The sequence below is a fragment of the Topomyia yanbarensis genome, chromosome 3 (assembly GCF_030247195.1).
Source record: "Topomyia yanbarensis strain Yona2022 chromosome 3, ASM3024719v1, whole genome shotgun sequence".
Taxonomy (NCBI): Eukaryota; Metazoa; Arthropoda; class Insecta; order Diptera; family Culicidae; genus Topomyia; species Topomyia yanbarensis.
This window is the reverse complement of record NC_080672.1, coordinates 42,130,459-42,150,336: the sequence shown is the minus strand read 5'-3', so window position 1 is coordinate 42,150,336 and position 19,878 is coordinate 42,130,459. Positions and strand designations below refer to the sequence as shown.

General features: G+C 34.0%; 4 protein-coding genes across 12 annotated transcripts in view; 2 read left to right on the top strand and 2 right to left on the bottom strand.

Moving 5' to 3' along the window:
• Positions 1 to 19,878, bottom strand: part of LOC131690418 (neurogenic protein mastermind) — a 337,622-nt gene that overhangs the window by 126,901 nt on the left and 190,843 nt on the right. For 3 of the 9 annotated variants that reach the window (XM_058976158.1, XM_058976164.1, XM_058976159.1), the window contains exon 2: positions 18,891 to 19,572. The exons of 2 other annotated variants lie outside the window; for them this stretch is intronic. In XM_058976158.1, the coding sequence (XP_058832141.1) occupies positions 18,891 to 18,902 (12 nt within the window). In that variant the 5' untranslated portion in view covers positions 18,903 to 19,572. Of the gene's footprint in view, positions 1 to 18,890; positions 19,636 to 19,878 lie in introns of all 9 variants that reach the window. 4 more of the 9 variants (XM_058976160.1, XM_058976163.1, XM_058976162.1 and 1 more) reach the window with 2 other exon arrangements.
• LOC131690424 (general odorant-binding protein 99a-like) lies at positions 2,795 to 3,451 on the top strand. Its single transcript, XM_058976172.1, has 2 exons — positions 2,795 to 2,935; positions 3,007 to 3,451. The coding sequence occupies exons 1-2, from the start codon at positions 2,885 to 2,887 to the stop codon at positions 3,373 to 3,375; spliced, it is 420 nt and encodes a 139-aa protein (XP_058832155.1). The 5' UTR covers positions 2,795 to 2,884; the 3' UTR covers positions 3,376 to 3,451.
• LOC131690423 (general odorant-binding protein 99b-like) lies at positions 9,529 to 10,170 on the top strand. Its single transcript, XM_058976171.1, has 2 exons — positions 9,529 to 9,653; positions 9,721 to 10,170. The coding sequence occupies exons 1-2, from the start codon at positions 9,615 to 9,617 to the stop codon at positions 10,099 to 10,101; spliced, it is 420 nt and encodes a 139-aa protein (XP_058832154.1). The 5' UTR covers positions 9,529 to 9,614; the 3' UTR covers positions 10,102 to 10,170.
• LOC131690420 (soma ferritin-like) lies at positions 17,567 to 18,614 on the bottom strand. The gene is made up of 2 exons (XM_058976168.1): positions 18,294 to 18,614; positions 17,567 to 18,233 (listed from the first exon to the last, which is right to left on the bottom strand). The coding sequence occupies exons 1-2, from the start codon at positions 18,385 to 18,387 to the stop codon at positions 17,656 to 17,658; spliced, it is 672 nt and encodes a 223-aa protein (XP_058832151.1). The 5' UTR covers positions 18,388 to 18,614; the 3' UTR covers positions 17,567 to 17,655.

Genomic DNA, 19,878 nt, shown 5'->3' with positions numbered 1-19,878 from the left:
AAAATTGAAAAATTGAGAAATTGAAAGATTGAAAGATTGAAAGATTGAAAAATTGAAAAATTAAAGAATTGAAAAATTGAGAAATTGAAAGATTGAAAGATTGAAAGATTGAAAAATTGAAAATTTTAAAAATTTAAAAAATTATAAAATTAAGAAATAAAAAAATTGGAAAATTAGAAAATTGAATTGAAAAATTGAAAAACGAAAAGTTTGAAGTATTGAAAAACTGAAAAATTGAAAAACTGAAAAATTGAAAAATTAAAAAATTGAAAAATCGAAAGATTGAAAAATTCAAATATTGAAAAATTGAAAAAATAAATGATTGAAAAAATGAAAAATTGAAAAATTGAAAAACTGAAGAATTGAAAAATTAAAAAATTGAAAGATTGAAGGATTGAAAAATTGAAAATTTTAAAATTGAAAAAAATAAAAGATTGAAAAATTGAAAAATCGAAAAACTGAAGAATTAAAAAAATGAAAGTTTTAAAAATTGAAAAACTGAAAAATTGAAAAATAAAAAAAATTAAATAATTAAAAAATTAAAAAATTAACGAATTAAAAAATTAAAAAATGAAAAAATAAAAAATTAGCAAATTAAAAAATTAAAAAATTAAAAAATTAAACAATTAAAAAATTAAAAAATCAAAAAAATAAAAAATTAAAAAATTAAAATATTAAAAAATTAAAAAATTAAAAAAAAATTAAAAAAGTAAAAAATAAAAAATTGTAAAATTAAAAAAATAAAAAATTAAAAAATTAATAATTAAAAAATTAAAAAATTAGAAAAAAATTAAAAAATTAAAAAATTAGAAATTAAAAAATAAAAATTAAAAAATTAAAAATTGAAAAAATTAAAAAATTTAAAAATCAAAACAAAAAAATAAAAAAATTATAAAATTAAAATATTAAGAAATTAAAAAAATAAAAAAGTAAAAAAATAAAAAATTGTAAAATTAAAAAATTAAAAAATTAATAATTAAAAAATTAAGAAATTAAAATAAAAAATTAACGAATTAAAAAATTAAATAAAAATAAGAATTAAAAAATTAAAAAAATAAAGTATTAAAAATTAAAATATTGAAGAATTGAAAAAATAAAAAATTGAAAAATTGATAGATTGACAAATTGAAAAATTAAAATGCTAAAAAAATTAAAAATATAAAAAATTAAAAAAATAATAAATTGAAAGATTGAAGAATTGAAAAATTGAAAGATTGCAAAATTGAAAATGGAAAATTGAAAATGGAAAAATTGAAAACTGAAAATTGCAAATTGCAAGCTGCAAATTGCAAGCTGCAAATTGCAAACTGCAAATTGCAAATTAAAAATTGCAAATATTCAAAATTCGAAATTCAAAATTCAAAATTCCAAATTCCAACTTCCAAATTCCAAATTCCAAATTTCAAGTTCCAAATTCCAAATTCAAAATTCAAAATTCAAAATTCAAAATTCAAAATTCAAAATTCAAAATTCAAAATTCAAAATTCAAAATTCAAAATTCAAAATTCAAAATTCAAAATTCAAAATTCAAAATTCAAAATTCAAAATTCAAAATTAAAAATTAAAAATTAAAAATTCAAAATTCAAAATTCAATATTCAATATTCAAAATTCAAAAGTTAAAATTTAAAATTCGAAATTTAAAATTTAAAATTTGAAATTTGAAATTCGAAATTTGAAAAAAACCAAAGGAGTGACATTAACCTTCTTAGGAAAGTCACTCCCAACGATTTATTATATCCCCTTCAAACTGGAACCGTCGGTACGGTTGTCCTCGGATCTTCCTCCTTTAAGATTCAAAACAATTCTTTAATTGAATTATTCATTAAATGAATAATTTAATTGCCGTCTAATTTTGAAACATCTTCAAACCCAACTCTGCACAGTAGGCCTGGCCGTTTTAAAATTTGCGACATTTGAAAATATGCTTTAAATATTAATATTGACAAGAAAAACACTACAGTATAACTGCAGTGTTTTCCAGAATGCTTTTCAATACTCGCTGTATAAGGGTTAGAATAGAATAAAATGAAATTTCAAATGCGAAATTCGAAATTCAAAATTCAAAATTCGAAATTTGAAATTCAAAATTGAACTTTGAAAATTAAAAATCCGACATTTAAACTTTAAAATTAGAAGGAAAAACAAAAATGCAAGGAAATGAACATTTTAAAGAAAACAGAAAATAGGATAAGAAAAAGAAATGTAAAAATTAGAGTGGAGAAGAAGACAAAAAGGAAATGAAGGAACTAAAATTAAAAAAGAGAAAAAAAGAAGAAACAGAAATAGTGTTAGAAAAAAAAGCAGCGAAAAATTAAATAAAAAGAGAAAGTTGTTGATTATCTAACTAAACCCCTAATGCTAAGGCGTATTTTCCATCCCTTCCTGCATTTATAATAGTTTAGCTTCTAACAAGCTTATTATGTCAGTGTTGTCTTATTTAGTATAAAAGGTGACGGAAAATTTTACCGTTCACGTATTTCCCGCTAACAGATTTAAACAATATAGTAAATCAAGTGTGTTTGTTACTTCCCCAACCTCACTCTCCATACCTCGTCCCAGCAGGTATCTAATGTTTATTTCAACTATAAATATAACAACCGTTCACTTCTCCAAAGCTTTTTAACATGTCACAAATCGGACCTTTCCCAACCTTTAGCTGATCCCCAGTAAAAAAATAACCGAGCATATTATTAGCCAGCGCAGTCGTCATCAGGTCATTTGAGGTAGTTTGCGATAATTGAATCTAAGTATGCCACGCGATTCAAACGATCGCGCTATCATTAGGAAGGCGACAGCAACGCGCTTGGATACCAGAAATCTTATAAAACTGACAGGTTCACGCCGGAGTACCTTCATTTGTCGTCCCTGAGTTCAAGTTCAACATGACTGTCGGGTTGAGATGTGTTTTACTGCTGCTGGTAGCAGTGAGTGTGGTAAGTTTTTGAACACATCAATACTGTGCCTTAAACTAGTGAATTAACCACCGACTCCCAACTGACCACAGGCTTCATCCCACACGATCAAATCGCTGGTGGCGGAATGCAAGCAAACAATGCCGGTCAGTGATGAGTTGGAAAAGTCCTTCCTGGAGTTTCAGTTTCCACCGGAGGAGCAAACCACACGCTGCATGATCAAATGCATTGGGGAAAAGATGCAGCTTTTCGACACCGAGACGGGATTCCATTTGGACAACATTAGGACGCTACTGTTGGGAGCGGACAGTTCCAAGGAGTTCAGCGAGGAACAGTTGAAGTGCCTGGAGAAGGTCGGCGATGATGAGCAGGATGAGTGCGGGGCGGCATTCCAGACCTATCAGTGTTTCGAGCAGGAGTTTCTGGAGGTTATGAAGAAGGACGAGGAGGAGCAGGAGTGATTTGTTCTTAGTTTAGTGTGTAAATTATGATGTAGAAATATATGAAAATGTCCAAAGATGATAGTCTGAGAAACTAGTTACAGTTTATGAGTCACAAGCGAATGAGTCATGCCGGACCATAACTATAACTTTCTATTCTTGTTTATACTATTTGCATCCTAGTGATAAGAACTTTTGAGATGCTCCATAAATGCATGGTTCCTGCACGGAACGTACGACGATGAAACCGGTGTCAATTTGGCCAAGGTGCACGAAAGCAGCGGGGAAGGATTAACCGAGCAGGAATTTACGGAACAGGCCAAAACCTGTCTGGAGCCTAAGGAGGGTGACGAGGAGGAAACGTGCCACTGCCGGAAGGCGTGGAAACCAATTTGGTGTATTCGCAAGCAGTACCAGGATCAGAAGAAGATGCAGCGGACGGCCGCATCGTTATTTTCTAATTTTCTAATTAGACTATTATAGGGAGTGAATTATGCGGGAGAAATTTTAGTTCGTTATCCTAACATTCCCGCAGATATTTGTCTTTATATATTGTTTCGATGTGTCAACAATTAAGATGCTTTCTGAGAGTGTGCTCAGAAACCGGTTTCTAGTGAATAATTCTAGACAAACACGTGAAAAGGGCCTAAGTGGAATGAGAGCATCTCTGTGTTTACTTTCTCTTTCGATTATTATCTTAAAACTATCGATATTAGTAAGTCGCAGAAGCAAGAGGTGGAGCTTCGGCCAAATACGGTGGCTAATGCGTTGCGATATTTCTTACAATATGGACACTGAAAGTGGAGTTCAGGTTTACAAAAGTTGCCTTTATCCGATTCCTTCATGTCAGATATACAGTGTTGATAATGTTCATCAAATTGACCCAAGCAAAAGAGTTTACGTGGTACATTAACCTAAATATCACTACAATTGAATAAACGACCCTAAGTGCAGCAAAGAACAAGGCTTATGTCCAAAACATTATCCAATACAATGACAAAAATAATCAAAATCGACAACCCCTGGGTTGATTAATAACCTCACGAGCAAAACTTGATGAGATAAAATTCAGAAAGATAATTAACCTGCCCAAAACTTTGTCCAAAATTTCAAATCGAGCCCACTTCAGAAGAAAAGGTTTTTAAACTTTTAAGAGGAGGTTCTCATTCAACAATTTTAGAAATTTGAGAACTGAGTTATTTAATTCTAATAAAATGCACACTGGTTTTCGGTGAATTCACATACATATCTTTAAATCCAATGAGAATTTGCATACATAAATTTTAGCCTAAATTAAAAGACAACAATTACTTTAATCTCAACCGTCACAATAACACAATCACACATGGATCAGATTATATGAAATGGGTACAACATATTTTAGAAATACTTGAAATATTTCTACATCGTTTGCTAATATTTTAAAATAATAGAGGGGAGTGGGCGTAGCGTATTGGTAAATCGATTGCCTTGTACGCAGCGCACCTGGGTTCGAGTCCCGACCCCGCACATAGGGTTAGAAATTTTTCCTATAATTGAAATAAAAAAAATAACAGTGCGCAACCGTGTTTAAGATTAACGTATCCCCCGTATTTTGAGCTTACCAGGGCTAAACACTTTTTGCATATGCTGTTTCGAGTTCTAATTCAACTGAATTTTAACACGGCATCTCTTTAGAATAAACAAAACATCGATGATTTAATTTCCACATAATTTAATGCAGATCGATAAATTAAATTTTTAGCACAAGCGGCAAGCGGGAGTAAAACCAGTCGCTAGAATATGTGTGCAAGTTTCAAGATGATCTCCAAAACTGAAAACACTCGGATGAGATACTTTCCACATTTGAGAATAATCGGCGCAATTGTTAGACATCAGGACTCCCAAGTAGCTGACCGGCACAGAGTACCGTTTTCAACACACATCCGGTCAAGGTTTTCAAATACTTCAAATATTGGAAGTTGTGCTTAGGAGTATTTCGGGGCGATAATGTGATGATGATGTGTGTGTTACTACCACCTATTGTAGCAGAACCACCGCCCATAGCACTGAGCAGTCCTTACTCACATTACTCACTGACCCTAATCAGCATGCTACTGTATGAAGGGCCAAAAGAGAGTTGGGTGGTCAATAAACAACTTCGCTTACACGTACCACGGGAGTTCGAGAATCTCTTTGCAATAACAAGATCATGTAAGTAAATCGAAATACAGGCCATTGTAGTGAAAGGTAGCTCCTTAGAAGTATTTCGGAGCGATAAGTGCAGAAATATCTAAAATTTACCTGTTTATGACTGAATTATAAGCTTTTAAAGCTTGTTGTTTCTGTTGAATTTGAGAAGTGTACCCCCATATAACAAACGAAAACGTAGTTCTGCGTTAAAATATGGTGGTTTATCCAATTGAAAATCATTCTCTTTTCTGATAATTACCCTGTACCTGTAGCCTTGTGGTAAGCAATTTTCAGAAAGGGGTACATGATCGAGATAAATATTCGGAATGGGGTACTTGAAACAAAAAAGGTTGAAAACCACTGCACTAAACAATGAAATCAGTTTGCTCAGTCTAAAAAAAATGTCCAGACCAGAACCCAGAGTCCCGAAGAAAGAGCCCAGAGCCCAGAATCCAGAGTTCCGAGTGCAGAATGCATAGTCCAGAGTATACAGTTCAGAATCCAAAGTCCAGAATCAAGACCCCGAGTCCATTGCTCAAAGACCACAGTCTACAGTCCAGAGTCCATAGCACAGAATCTCGAGGCAAGAGCTCAGAATCCAGAGTTAAGAATACAGAGTCCAGAGTTCAGAGTCGAGAACCCTGGGTCCAGAGTCCTCAAGAGTCCAAATTACTGTGGCCAGAGTCCAGAGCTCTGAGACCAGAATGCAGGGTCCATAACACAGAATCTCGCGGCCAGAATCCAGACTCTAGAACCCAGCGGGAAGAGCACAACATCCAGAGTTCAAATTCCAGAATCTAGAGCTCAGAATCCAGAGACGAGAATCCTGAGATCAGAGTCTAGAGTCCAGAGTCCTGAACCCAAAATACTGAGCCGAGTGTCACGAGTTCAGAGACCAGAATCAAGAGTCCCGAGGAGAGAGCCCAATAGTCCAGAAACCAGAGACCCGAGTGCAGAACCTAAAATTCAGAGTCCGAGTCTAGGGTTCAGATTCCAGAGTGAAGGATCAAGACCCCAGATACCAGAGCCTATGGTTCAGTGTCCAGAGTACATAGTACAGAAATTCGAGGCCAGCGCCAAGAGTCCATCATCCAGCGATGAGAGTGAAGAGTCCAGACTCTAAAGTTCAGTGTCCATAGTCTAGAGACCAGAATCCAAAGTCTCGAGGAGAGAAGCAAAAGTCCCGAGTTCAGAGTCCAGACTTCAGAGTCCAGAGTCTAAATATCGGATGCCAGAGTCCAGAATCAAGACTCCAGATACCATAGTTCAGAGTCCGGAGTCCACGGGACAGAATATCGAGGCCAGAATACGGCGTGAAGAGTGCAGAGTCCAGAGTTCACAGTCTAGAATCTAGACTGACTGGGTATTTTCGGAATGGTCTTGACGAGTAGGTGCCAGAAGTTTATGTCTGGCGCCATGTTGAGATCCAAGATGGCGACCTCCAGACGTTAATTGTTACGATTACACTTCGGATTGTTTATCTTTGATTTATACAATTGATCCATAATGATAATTGTACTAGAACTGCTCTTCACAACAGTTGTTATTATAATGCTTTATGGCCTTAGTTTTATAGTACTGTTATTTGGTAAAATGAGTATTGATGCAGATAAGGTACAGGTAACCAGGGTAATATGCCAAACGAATGCATGTATTAGGCAACTAGCAGTTGGGAAATTGGATTCTGAGATGATTATGACTTTTATTGGTGTAGTTTTCGATAAAAATACACTGGAAAAAAAATTCAGTTTGGGTAAGAATTTTTTTTCACATAGCTTTTTTCCTAGAAAGGTCCCAACTTGAATTTTTGACGGTAGGTAGGGAACATGATTACCTATGTTGGAACAAAATTTCATCCAAATCAAAGAAAGGGTTTTTTTTGCAAATCGACTATAAATTTTTAAAATCGATTTTTTTCAGTGTAGAAGTCGATGAAATTTTTTTTTGATTATTTTTATTCGAACATTTGACTAATTTTGTAAAAATCACTCCCATAAATTTTTTTGTAGTATTTTTCATTTTCAGACTATAGCTATTTGAAAAAAATTGGTAAAAAAGTTTGACCCTTTTCAAGAGACAGTCTAGATCATTTTTGGATAAAGTGTGCAAAGTGGATCTTTGTGGCACAGTCCTCATGTACAGAAAGTGCCATTAAAATCTGAGGGTGCTGCCAACATTTGTTCGAGTTGGCGCGAAATTCGTCTATAACAGCGATTCTCAACCTGGGGTCCGCGAACCCCTAGGGGGTCGTGAAGTAGTCACCAGGGGTCCGCGAAGTAGATTATTTATTTCGGAATGAGATTTTTTTGTAATAGACTGAAACTAATATTTGGATAGTATACAACATGGATGTTAATCAGTGGTGGTCCGCACCAATCCTGGGTGATTACGAAGGGGTCCGCGGAACGAAAAAGGTTCCGCTGGTCTATTGAGTTTCTTTTAGCAATTAGTTTTCAGCATAAACTCTTAACTGTATTCGGTCATGATTCGGATTGTTAAGCCACTAAGATGTTTTCAGCAGTAAACCTTTTTTTAATTTTTTTTTTTTGAGGAAATAGATTTGATCACTTGATATGGAGATGGGGATAAAGTCGTGGACTCGTTCATCATTCAGCCGAAGGTAGTTATCGTAGGCTCTCTCTCTCTCTCTCTCTCTCTCTCTCTCTCTCTCTCTCTCTCTCTCTCTATTTCTGCGTCACAAAATAATTCACTGGAATGATTTCATCCTCAACTGCTAACGCATAGCACCGCGTATGTGTACCTTCACAAGACGTTGAAATTGACGGTGTGGTCAGCAAACAAGCTATTTTTTGCTGAAACGTTCTGGCAAAGGATCTATGAAGTCCCGGTGGTGCCTTTGAAATAAAATCGACTAATGCTGGTACGAAACCGAAGCAAGTGCCTCCGGGGCTTGAAAATTTGATATCCGTGCAGGAGTTCGCAGCACTATCGAAGAAAGCGAGACTCCCAACAATCCCCAATTTACAGCCAGAGGCTTGACGCGAAGGATAAATTTTCAAAACTTTCGATATTTCTATCACTTCTAACAGCAAATTTTCCAACAGTAAGAACATCTTTAGAGCAATTTAATTGCAACGATCGTATCCTTAGATGGCTAAATTATTGACTAAGATCAGGAAGATGATCACCGTTCTACGGTGACATTTGAAGTATCATTCACAAAATTGATTCTTTTTAAATTTTCTAAATATTATATACGACCTCTGATATACTCAAAATTGAAAAACTGACTTTGACGAGCTTTTCAGCGGACATTCTCATTACCAGCTACATTCTAACGATGCAAAAAGAAATATTTTTGTTTATTTTAAACAAAGTTTATAAACTATTAATTACCTCATCGTTTAGCTGCGCTAGAATACGCTCGGCTTATCTCGCCACTAGAAACGGGTTGTAAAGATACACCAACACTGTCAGTTCCCCCAGCATCTGGCGGCAATCGAACTGCTTATCTAAGTGATTTATTCCAACGAATGGTCATTAGAGTTGTGCTACATAAGTAACACATGATCGCAGAAAGATGCATAAATATGCAATTGGGGATATTCGAGACAGACAGACACGTCCATTTCGATGTTTATTTTGAAGCTTACAAGAATACGAAATTATTTTAATTTGATCCAGAAATTCTATAGGAAGTTTTGTTTTTAACCTAAGAACGTGAAAACGCGCCAAGACCTCTATTACTATTACATCATAACTTTTTTCCGCGAAAATGAATTTGGAAGACAAGTCTACATTACTAAGAACCAGAAAATGCTGCAAAAATATACAATTTTGCACCACCCTACTCCCGAGACCATATTCGCACTGACAGCAGGACGCATTCTAGTGAGAAGTATTCTCGGATCAGCCCACCATCGGGAGCTGCTCCCGTTTGACCCAACACATGACCGTTACATAGCAGTTATCAGCAAACGACTCCCGGTTCGGTTCAATCGATGACCTACAGATTGATGATCGACAGTTTCCCTACTCTACACGTTCCGGATTTTACTATAAATATATAACGCACCGATCCAGCTGATTCAGTTATTTGCATTCAGTACTACCGTAACTCTGCCAGGATGAAGTTCTCAGTGGCGCTTCTGCTGTTCGTCGGTTTGGTACGTAAAATATCCTTCGATCAACTAAATATGGTACAAATTTGTTGAACATTTCTTCCAATTTAAGGCACTTCACTACTCCGACGGAGCCCTCTACACGGCCGAGGACTACCAGAAGTTTATCAAGACCTGCGGTAAAATTCTGCGAACCTCGTCGGAAACCTACCAGCGATATAAGGACAAGGACTTTAGCGAAAACTCGGAGCTGTACTGTTTGATCCGGTGTGTCGGTATCAGGACCGGTTTCTACGATGATGAAACTGGAACCAATTGGGAGCGAGTTGAGGAACATCATTCCGGTAAGCCGGGTTTGAGTGAGTACAAGAAGGCAACCCAGGAATGTACGGCTGCACTGAAACCGGAGGATTACGCCGACGATTACTGCAAAAAATCGTTCCAGCACTTTGATTGCGCTAGGAAGGCATACGACGTGCATCTTAAGGCGTGAGAGTGAAGAGGGTTGCGAGTAAGCGAGAACAGTTTGGCAATAAAATTGACTTTTATCGAGTGCAATTCAGAGGGTTGCATTTTTTTCAGTAGAATTGGTCCGAACTTTACCATGGAGATTGGTTACAGCCCAACCCGAACAAACGGAAAACATGGCGTTTGAAGTGGCTATGATGACGTCCCAGGGATATCATAAGGGTTTGTGTCCAGGGATACCATAAAAGTTTGTGCATTGGGCCGGAGTCCCAAGGGTTGCAGGTTCGAATCATGGCTCTGGGGGGATTTTTTATCACATAATTGTTTTCGCTTAGTTTACTATTTCGTTCTGTTTTCCCCGTTGGATACCACCGAAAAGCGTAAATAATGCCTTCACGAGATTTTGTCGCGTTTTTTACGAATTTCTACCAGAAGGGGAGCATTTTTTTAAACATAAGTCAGGGTAATTATAATTTTAGCAAGAACTAAAATTGATCTTTATAGCGGCTCGAGATAGAGCTCAACGAAGTTGAAGTTGGAGAACAAAACATTTTAGAAAAATTTCTTGAAGACATGAAAGGTATATCTCATTTCATAGCACGAGAAATTTAAATGCAAACTTTGCGGTGCTTCATAAAAAATGGTTTTATTTGTATAACTTATATAGTTTTTACTTTACACTTGAGTAACCTTTAATTAACTTGAAGGGTAGGCTGAAGAGAAAGTAAAAACGAAGTTTGATTTTTGTGTTTCGACTTATCGTCTAACTAGACACCTAGTTGGTGCTAGTTACTGACGAGATGAATTCGAAACACATGTCGCTGAATTTGTGTATCCAAATCTTTTGGAACGATATGAAAACTATGGCTTCCGTAACGCTTTGAGTATAGCTACGTTACACAAATCTGCCGTTGTGAACCGATGACGATAATACAATTAATTATCAGGTCATCTATTAGTAACAATTTTCCAGATTTGATACGACTACAGATAGCGTTGCTGAATAAAATAAAAATAAGCGGCCCTAGATGAAGGCCTTGCGGAACACCTGTTGGGAATTGGAGGTGTTTTACAATACTCACAGATGTGATCCGATCGAAAATAGAACTGCAACCAATTAGTCAGCAACGCAGGACTTCCTAGGCTATGTAGTTTCAGGATTGCAATGGTAATGTTCAGTTCAATTAGGAATGCGACACTCTGAAATGCATGTAATTTTTAACCTTTCTTTCAAACTAAACACTTTTAAACAAAGTATAAAACGTAGGTAATCACATTTTCTCAGATGAAGGGAGCAGTCACCAGCGGCCTTGGTCAATTGCCAGATCACGGTTCACCTTCGATTTCCAGAACAGTATCACCCATCGATGCAACCGGAAACAATTTTGTGGATTCCGTCGTTGTCCCATTTTCAGCACGCCCGTGCTGTAATGGCAACTAGCTGGATTTTGTCTGAATTTAACTGGGGTATCATGGGGCTTAATGAAGGTAAAAATCAATTTGTTAGAGAAATGTTTTAGTATACTTCTAAATTAATTGTCTTATCCTTTATAAAAAGAGTGGTTTTTTGCTACAAGAACAGATTCCTTGCCAAATTAGAACTTGCCGAATGAACCCCACAAACAAACTTTAATCTGTCAGAAATTATATCGTGTAAAATTTGAACCCGAAATTTTGGAGGCAGCTGCGCGCAATAATTTTTGTTTTCTTCTCCTGTATGATGAATATATCGGAACCACGTATTTCAAATATTGATGACGATCTCCAAAATGATCACAGACTTACTTTTCTTTACGATTATGTACTTCCTATTAAGAATTTGTGATTTGTGCTTGCTACCGATACCATAAAACTGGTATCAGTGATCCAGAGTGGCCTGCTTAGTTTCCCGATCTGAACACTATGGAAGCACTGACAACTGACGCTGACCGCTCGAGGTAGTCTGATTCCAGCCACCAACGAAACTGATCACAGAAAGCGGCGAAAAAAGTGAACAATAATCTGTTATACGGCGCATACCATTCGTGTCTCGCTGCGCTCAAGTAATCCTAGCATAGTGAGCACGTTGTGACTAGAGATGTCTCAACCAAAGTACAATTAGTTGGAGTTTGAGATATGTTTCACAGCGCTCTCGAAAATTGAAGTATTCGAGAATTCGAAAATTTAAAAATTCAGGAATTTTAAAATTCGAATATTCAAAAATTCGAAGATTCAATTATTTGAAAATTTTATAATTCTTATATTGAAAATCAAGAATTTGAAAATTCGAAAATTTGACAATTTTAAAAATTCAGGACTTTAAAAATTAAAAAATTCGAAGCTTTGAAAATTCGAAATTCAAAAATTAAAATTTTCAAAAATTCAAAAATGCAACAATTAGAAAACTAAAAAATCAAAAAATTGAAAAAAATTAAAAAATCCTGAAATTTTACGATTCAAAAATCCGGAAATTCAAAAATTGGAAGATTCAAAAATTCGAAGATCTAAATATTCAAAAATTCGGATATTCGAATATCCGAAAATTCGTGAATTCTAAAATTTTGAAAATTCGGAAGTGCGAAAATTCAAAAATTAGAAAATTTAAGAACTCAAGGATTTAAAAATTTTGAAATTTGTTTGAAAATTCGAAAATTCAAAAGTTTGAAGATTTAAAAATTCAAAGATTTGAAAATTCGAGTATTTGAAAATTCAAAAATTCGACGATTTAAACCTTAAAAAATTCTGGAATTCCAATATTCAAAAATTGGAAGATTCAAAAATTCTAAGAATCAAATATTCAAAAATTTGCAAATTCAAATATCCGAAAATTCTAAATTTCGGGAACTCGAAAAATTGAACATTCGAAAATTCAAAAATTCGAGAATTTGAAAATTTAAAAATTCGAGAATTCAAGAATTTGAAAATTCTGAAATCCCAAACATTACAAAAATTTAAAAATTTAGATGTTCAAAAATTCCAATAATTAAAAATTCATAAATTCGAAAATTCGCGGATTAGAAAATTCGAAAATTTTAAAATACAATAATTCGAAAATCGGAAGATTCAAAAATTTGTAAGTTTTAAAACACGAGATTTCAAATATTGAAAAATTCAGAAATTCGAATATTGAAAAATTCAGAAATTCCAACATCCAAAAATTTTAAAATTCGAAAATTCAAGAATTCGAAAATTCACGAATCAGGAAATTTAAAACTCGAATATTGAAAAATTCAGAAATTCCAACATCCAAAAATTTTAAAATTCGAAAATTCAAGAATTCGAAAATTCACGAATCAGGAAACAACAACTATTGAAAAATTGTAAGATTCAAAACGTGAAAGATTTAAAAATCCGAAAATTTGACGATTCAAAAATTCGGAAATTCAAAAATTCAAAGATTGGACGATTTAAAATTTCGCTGATTCAAATACTCAAAAATTCGAATATCCGAAAGTTAAAAAATTCGTGAATTCAAAAATTTTGAAAATTCGGAAATTCGAAAATTCAAAAATTAGAAAATTCAAGAACATAAAAATATTAAATTTGAAAGTTTGAAAAGTCGAAAATTCAAAAATTCAAGAATTAGAGAACTTGAAAATTCTAAAATTTGAAAACTTCAAAAATGCAAAAATTGAAAAATTACAAAATTCCAAGATTCAAATATTCAAAAATCCGGAACTCGAAAATATGAAATTCGCAAATTCAAAAATTCAAGAATTCCAATATTCAAAAATTGAAAAATTCAAAAATTCGAAGATTCAAATATTCAAAAATCCGGAACTCGAAAATATGAAAATTCGGGAATTCGAAGATTCAAAAATTAGAAAATTCAACAGCTCAAAAATTTGAAAGTTTGAATTTTCGAAAATTAAAAAATTCGAGGATTTGAAAATTCAAAATTTCGATAATTTCCAGAATTTGAAAATTTAGAAATTCAAAAAATCGAAAAAAATTAAAGATTCAAATATTTCTAAATTCCAATATTCAAAGATTCAAAAATTCTAAAATTCATGAATTCGCGAATTTAAAAATTCGAAAATTCAAAAATTCGAAAATTGGAAGATTAAAAAATTTGAAAGTTCGAAAACTCAAGAATTCAAAAATATAAAAATTCGAATACTCAAAAACTCCAATATTCAAAATTTAAAAAATTCTAAGATTTAAGAATTTAAAAATTCCCGAATAAAAGAAAAGAAATTCAAGAATTCGTAAATACAACAATTGGAAAATTGGAAGATCAAAAATTGACGAATTTAAAGATTCGTAAATTCAAGAATTCAAAAATTGGAAGATGAAGAAATTCGAAGATTCTAATATTCAAAAATTCGAACATCTAATATTCAAAAATTCGGAAATTTGAATATCCGAAAATTAGAAAACTCGTGAATTCGAAAATTTGAAAATTTGACTATTTGAAAATTCAAAAATTAGAAAATTCAAGAACATAAATTTGAAAATTTGTAAGTTTAAAGATTCGAAAATTTAAAAGTTCAAAAATTCGAGCACTCGAAAATTTGAAAATTCAAAAACTCGAAAGCATTAAAAATTCAAATATATAAAAATTTTAAAATTGCAATATTAAAAATTCATGAATTAGAAAATTCAAAAATACAACAATCCCAGAATTAGAAAATTAAAAAATTTGAAAGCTTGAAAACTCGAAAAAATATAAAAATTCGAATATTCAAGCATTCGAAAATTCAAAAATTCAAATATTCGAAAATTTCATAATTCGAAAATTCGACATTTTAAAAAATTCAAAAATTTGAAAACTCGAAAATCCAAAAATTCGAAAATTTCGAATTTTAAAATTTAAAGCCTCGAAAATTCTAAAATTTTAAAATTCAAAAATTCGAAAGCTCAAAAATTTGAAAATTTGAATTCGGAAATTCAAAAATTCAAGAACTCGAAAATACAAATATTCAAAACTTCAAATTTTCGAAAATTCGAATATCAAAAAACAAAATTTCAAAAATCCAAAATGAAAAATTCCAGAATTTAAAGATTCCAAGCTTCAAAAATTCAACGATTCAAAAATTAAAGAATTAAAAAATTCAGATAGTCAAAAATTCTAAAATATAAAAATTCAAAAATTCAACAGTTTAAGAATTCAAAAATTCAAGAATTCAAGATTTCAAAAAATCAAAGGTAACAAAATTCAAAGATTCAAAAAATCAAGAATTCATAAATTTAAAAATTCAAAGATTCAAAAATTCAAACAAAGATTCAGAAATACAAAAAATTCCAAAATCCAAGAATTCAAAAATTCAAAGCTTTTGAAGCTTTGCTCAAAAATTCAAATACTCAATAGTTCATAAATTCAAAAACTCAAAAATTCAAACACTCGATTCAAAAATCTCAAAAATTCAAATAATAAAATATTCAAACATTCAAAAAGTCAAAAATTCAAGCATTCAAAAATTCAAAACTTCAAAAATCCAAAAATTCATAAATTCATAGATTCAAAAATTCAAAAACTAAGAAATTCAAACATTCAAAAATTCAGGAATTCAAAAATTTAAAAATTCAAGAATTCAAAAAATCAAAATTTCAAAAATTCAAAGATTCAACAGTTCAACAATTCAAAAATTTAAGAATTCAAATATTCAAAATTTCTAATCTTCAAAAATTCTTAAATTCTAAAGTTCAAAAATTCAAAGATTCAAAAATTCAAAAATTCTAATATTCAAAAAATTTAACGATTCAAATATTCAAAATCGAAAATTCAAAAATTCAAAAACTCGAATTCAAATATGCAAAAAATCGGAAATTCGAAAATCAGCAAATTAAAAAATTCTAAAGTTCAAAATTTCAAAAATGCGAAAATTCGAAAATTGGAAGACTCAAAAATGCGAAGACTCTAATATTAAAAAATTCGGGAATTCACGAATTCTAGAATTCGAAAATTCAGTCTCAAAAATTCGACAATACGAGAATTTGAAAATTTTAAAATTTGAAAATTCGATAATTCGTCAATTCAAAAATTCTAAATTTCAAGAACGCAAAAGTTTGAAAATTTGAAAGTTTGAAAATAAGAAAATTCAAAAATTGGAAAATTTTAGGATTCGAAACTTCGACAGCTTAAAAATTTGAAAATTCAGACATTCGAAAATTTGAGAATTCGGGAATTAGAAAATTCGAGAACTCAAAAATTAGAAAATTCAAAAATTTGATGATTCGAAAATCCAAAAATTCGAAAATTGAAATCAAAAATCGCAGAGTGAAAATTTAGAAAATCAAAAATTCGATAACTAAAAAAATTGAAAGTCCAAAAATCCTAAAATTCGAAAATTTGAAAACATTTAAAATTCCCAAGAGAAGTGCAGCGCTAGCTGAACGACAATATGTATTGCCGATTACAAAGTTTTCATTATTCAACTCCAACATGTATGAAATGTGGTACTGGTACAATTCCAAAATCCACTCAAACACTATATACATTTATCTACAAAACAAGATGATACACTTTGTTGATTATGATGAGGTAAAGATCAAGATTCCCGTGATTATGAAGGATGGTTCAATCGAGGTACGGCCACACGATCTGTCCCGATTAATCAATTGTTCGTTACCACGTTTTGCCCTTAAGATGCCTGCAAATATCTTCAAGAAAAACCATGAATAATATGATACCCCTATCGATATGGTTCTGGTCAATTCCATAATTAGCCACATACCCCGGAGCACATGGAAACTGCTGCAGATGGTCACTTTTTGCTGAGAAGAATTGGCTACTTGTCCCAGGACCGCTTTTAAGGAAATCGGCAAATTTTCAACGGGTAGTGATTACGCAAGCGACATTTGATTGAGAATTGATTCGAATTTATAAGAAAAATAAGAATAATAAAAATTTACACCAGAAAAAAATGGTAAGCGGTGATAAAAACACTTTTAACATGTGTTCGGGAAATCCGAAACATTACCTAGCAATATCTAGGTCATGTATTCGGCTGTACTGTCTTGAAATTCAAAAACACTGTTTTAGGTTTTGACATGAGTGCCAATACCTTTTCCTTTGAAGACTGGTTTGGTGGCATCCAACAGGGAAACCAGCTCGAAATAATGAGCTAAACGAAAGCAAAATAAATTCCCCCACAGAGGCAGGATTCGAATCTGCAACCCTCGGGACTCCGTCCCAATGCACAAACCCTTATGTTATCCCAGGGCTAAAAAGATGAAAAAAATCATTTCGGGGACTGGAAGGTGAAGTATATTTTTCAATACTAAGAGCCATAATACTCAAGGGAGAGCGAGGAGTTGAAGGAAGAAAGTTTAGAAAAGTGTGGAATAGGGTCTAATGAGCAAACTGGCAAGGCTGCCCACAGAACGATAATGCTGTTATAAACTTCCCAGTAGACACTAGCTTCAGTGTACTGTACCACCGATTTTTTAAATTCACGAATTGAATATTGAAATCACAATACTTTTTAATTTGTTTGGGCCAATCTGGTATAAATTGGAACTCATGAGTGAAAACATCGATTATAGCAATGCAAAATTTTCTACTTTAATATCTACGTCGAACTACTGACACAGTTAATACAATACTGTTTTACTGCAATCTCAAAACATCGCACTCTTCCACGCCACAAAACTTCTTTCACTCCCTCGAATCCAAGTACTCATCGAACAACCGCAGTCCGACATCCGCTGTACTAGAATCCGCATTCAAGATCCCATCCAACATATGAATATACCCGTTCAACTTCCGAACCGATTCACTGCGCCGCTGAATCAGCTGATGGTCCAAAAAGTGCACCACATCCGGATCATACTGCGCCGGATGTTGATGAGCAACGGAAGCCTTCTTGCTAATCGCGTGCAACCCCTCGGAAACCAACTTTTCGTACTCCATAGCCAACTGGAGCGATTCGTGCTCGCTGGCTGCAGCAGGATCCGCCAACCGGCGCAACTCACTCCTAGCACCCGAATACCCTGGATTTAGCGAACCCCGATAACCGCGCTTGCTTTGATACTGCATCACGGCAATCGCATCCGACCAGGCCCGGTTGGCAATGTTGCGGTACAGCTTCTCGAATCCAGGCCGATTACGGTCAACCTGGTTGAAGGCCGCCGATAGGAACAGAAAGTCAAACGACTGATCCAGCAGCTGGGTCGTGATGTCCGTTAGGTCGTTGTTGAGGTATTTGTAGCCGGAGAAGCGGGATGTGCATTTTCCTAAACGAAGGATGGATTGAGATATTCTGATGCTAAAAGGATGAAACACAAATCACTTACGGGTATCGGTCGTGCAGAGCTGATCCGGGAGTGCAGCGTTCACACTGGACAACAGTACGGTTATTGTGACCAGGGATGATACAAAGAGTTTCATTTTTATTCGAATGGAAAAACGCGACTAATTCAGGACAACATTCTACGAAGCACTGTTAATGTGGGTCGACTGGACGGCGCTTTTGAGAGACAAACCCGAGGACAAAGGAAGCTTATCAACCGATTCGATTGAATCCATTCTCTTATCGACTGCTGAACGTGCGTTTTTGCACTTTCCTAACTCGAGAGATAATGGAAACAGACGTTACTATGCTACCTGTATAGCAAAAAAAAGAAAGAAATCAGCTAAGAGCAGTTTAGAAATCTCACCTAATCGTAATACGAGGCGCCAGAGTCCTATTAATCTCCGACACCTTGTATTGCGATTAGCAGAGATACTGCCTTTTCAAGCAACGTTGCATGCAAGTATTGAACGAGAAGTTTCAAACAAGTAACTGCGATTACTACCGACTTTTTCCGGTTTTAATTTTTCTTAATCTAATTGAAAGAAAGCATATAAACAATACAAACAAGAGCAAGCATGATAATCAATCCAATATTTACCCAAACGTTCATTAATAACGGCTCTTCGGTTCCAGTGTGTGTGGCGAAGGGAAATTTTTTTATAAATGTTATTTATAGAAGAAAATTGTAACAAATCAACACAATCGTTGGAACCTTGCCACTTTCGGCGCCCTCGCACGCTTCCTCCCGCGAGGGCCGATTCTCACTCTGGCTCTTTCGCTCTTCCTATTGCCACGGCTTCGCTCCTGTGTGAATCCTCCTGCTGTACCTTTAGCACAGTCGGAAAGAACGGGAACAAATCGTTGCTGCCGTCGCCGTCGTTCTTCGTCGTCTTCTCCGCCACGGTCGCACAATCATAGCAACCATAGCGTGTGTGTGTTCTGTTTTTCGGCAATTTGTTTATTTTCACTTTTCACTTCGGTGTACTGCTCGAATCAGAGAATACTCATCACCCAATAAAAATAAAAACGGCAACTTTCGAGTATCTTTTTTCACTGTGCACCACGAAAATACTCGTTACAGATATTGCTTTGTTTTGGTTCTGCGAAGATCGGCGCCACCTTCGATTTTTATTCCTACCCGTCGTCGTCGTCGTTGTCGGTCGTCGCTGGCACCGGTGTTTTCTACGTTCAGTTCTTGTATGTATCTCTTTTTGACTTTGTTTTTGTTTGGATTTGATTTGTGCTTCTGGACGCTGCTGCTGTTTGTTCACTTGCTCACACTGATATAACCCGATTGAGAAATCAGTTTTTTTTTTCACTGTCTTCGCTGGTTTGTGTTGCTGCTTTTGGTTATTTTATAATTCGAAGTGTAGTGAAGTTTGCAATCACATTAAAACAGACGTCAGTCCAGCCAGCGGTTGTTTAGATTGAGAATGGTTACCAGGAAAAATGGACATTCTTATTTGAATAAGACCTAAAAGCGGTAGTATAGTAGGGGGTAGCGTACACACTTAGAAAATTACATCCGACGTAAACATTTCGCCGTATTTTGCTGTCTAATAATGGAATTTTATATGTTTTGACAT